We start from the raw sequence: 1,714 nt of genomic DNA, 5'->3' as shown, positions 1-1,714 counted from the left end.
CTAATCAACATCACATACCAGCAGCGAATTGAGGTGTTACTAATCAAGAACCTGACCTGCATATAACTAAGGACAGAGCTTCATAGAGAGAGACATGAGCATATGGATTGATGTTTCAAGTTCCAATAACCCTGCTAATTGCATCTTTCCAACACAGATGTCATAACAAAATCGTGTATATATGATTGCAGTAAGGTTGCTTCCACCACCACTACCACGTAGTTAAGCAGCACAAGCCTAGTTATTAAGCCAAAAGAATCAGGGGAGGAGCTTGTCGGCGTGGCGGCGCACGTTGGCCCTGAGCCGGCCGAGCGCCCGGGCGAACTCCGGCAGCTCGGCCTCCCCGAGCGCCTCCACGTCCGCCTCCCACCAGTATCGCCTCCCCCTCTGGGCCTTGACCACCGTGTCCCCGATGGAATTCATCCGCGCGATCTCAGACACCACCTGCTCCGTGGCCGCCTCCCTGGCCCGAAACATCTCCTCATTTGCAGGGTACTATTTGCAGGGTGGTACTACTCATTTGGTAGGTAGTGGAGTTCATTTGACAATGTTTTGATCATGTTCAGAGAACATAGAGAAAGACAGGATCGTACGGATTGACTTGCTCCTGCAAACTGTTTCAAGTTCAAGCCTTCTTAATTGTCTCTCTCCAATTGAAATTCATAACAAAACCAACTACAATTAAGGTACGGTAGCAAAGAACCTGGCCTACATTAAAGAAAGGACAGAACTTCATCACAGAGAAAGACATGGTGATTGGATTGACTTGCTCCGGCAAAATGTTGATGTTTCAACTTTCAACTCCCAATTCCAACCCTGTTATTTTCCTCTCTCCAACTAACCCAGAGTTCATAACAAAATCACGCACAATTGCAGCTAATCTAGCAAGCCAAAAGAATCAGGGGAGGAGCCTGTCGGCGTGGCGGCGCACGTTGGCCCTGAGCCGGCCGAGCGCCCTGGCGAACTCCGGCAGCTCGGCCTCCCCGAGCGCCTCCACGTCGGCCTCCCACCAGTACCGCCTCCCCCTCTGGGCCTTGACCACCTTGTCCCCGATGGAATTCATCCGCGCGACCTGCTCCGCGGTCGCCTCCCTGGCCCGAAACATCTCCTCCAGCACCTCACGGTCGTCGACGTCAGCGGCAGGAACAGGGGCGCCGTCGTGGAGGTGCAGGACGGCCTCCATGGAGGGGCTGCCGAGGGCGAAGACGTTGCCTGCCTCGGAGAAGACGACGACGGCGACGCGGGCGCCGCAGAGGATGGAGAGCTCGGAGCACTTCTTGAAGAGGCCGGCGCGGCGCTTGGAGAAGGTGACCTGCCGGCTGTTCTTGTCCGGCCTGAGGCTCATCTCGATGCGGTGCCGCCCCGTGCTCGTCGTGCCGCGCGGCCGAACCATCGTCGCGATCGATCGATCGATCCAGCACCGAGGGAAGGCGGCGGCAGCGGTGTTGGAAGCTTGCAGCTCCTCCTCTGTTTTTTGGGTTCTTGATTCTGCGACGCACCGTAGCACTAGTACAGTATAGGAGTATATAAAAGAACCGATTAGGTCTAGGGCTCGAGAGGAGCGCGGTGGCTTCTTAATTTGATCTCGCGTCTGAGTCGGATTGAACGCCGCCGCCAGCCAGCATCTTGATGGAGAAGCCAGCGGTCGGGTGGAAGTGCTACTGTGTCGGTCACCGTGCATGGCCGAGCTTTGCTAGACTTACGTAGACTATCT

The 1,714-nt window shown here is 55.5% G+C and overlaps 1 protein-coding gene across 1 annotated transcript; it reads right to left on the bottom strand.

Moving 5' to 3' along the window:
• Nucleotides 1-258: 258 nt before the first annotated feature.
• LOC123397279 (agamous-like MADS-box protein AGL61) lies at nucleotides 259-1,483 on the bottom strand. The gene is made up of 3 exons (XM_045091891.1): nucleotides 902-1,483; nucleotides 691-708; nucleotides 259-495 (listed from the first exon to the last, which is right to left on the bottom strand). Exons 1-3 carry the CDS (start codon nucleotides 1,391-1,393, stop codon nucleotides 259-261), a joined length of 747 nt encoding a protein of 248 aa, XP_044947826.1. The 5' UTR covers nucleotides 1,394-1,483.
• Between the last annotated feature and the right edge of the window lie 231 nt (nucleotides 1,484-1,714).

The sequence above is a fragment of the Hordeum vulgare genome, chromosome 5H (assembly GCF_904849725.1).
Source record: "Hordeum vulgare subsp. vulgare chromosome 5H, MorexV3_pseudomolecules_assembly, whole genome shotgun sequence".
Taxonomy (NCBI): domain Eukaryota; kingdom Viridiplantae; phylum Streptophyta; class Magnoliopsida; order Poales; family Poaceae; genus Hordeum; species Hordeum vulgare.
The sequence above is the reverse complement of the archived record's forward strand: the minus strand, read 5'-3'. Positions and strand labels throughout refer to the sequence as shown.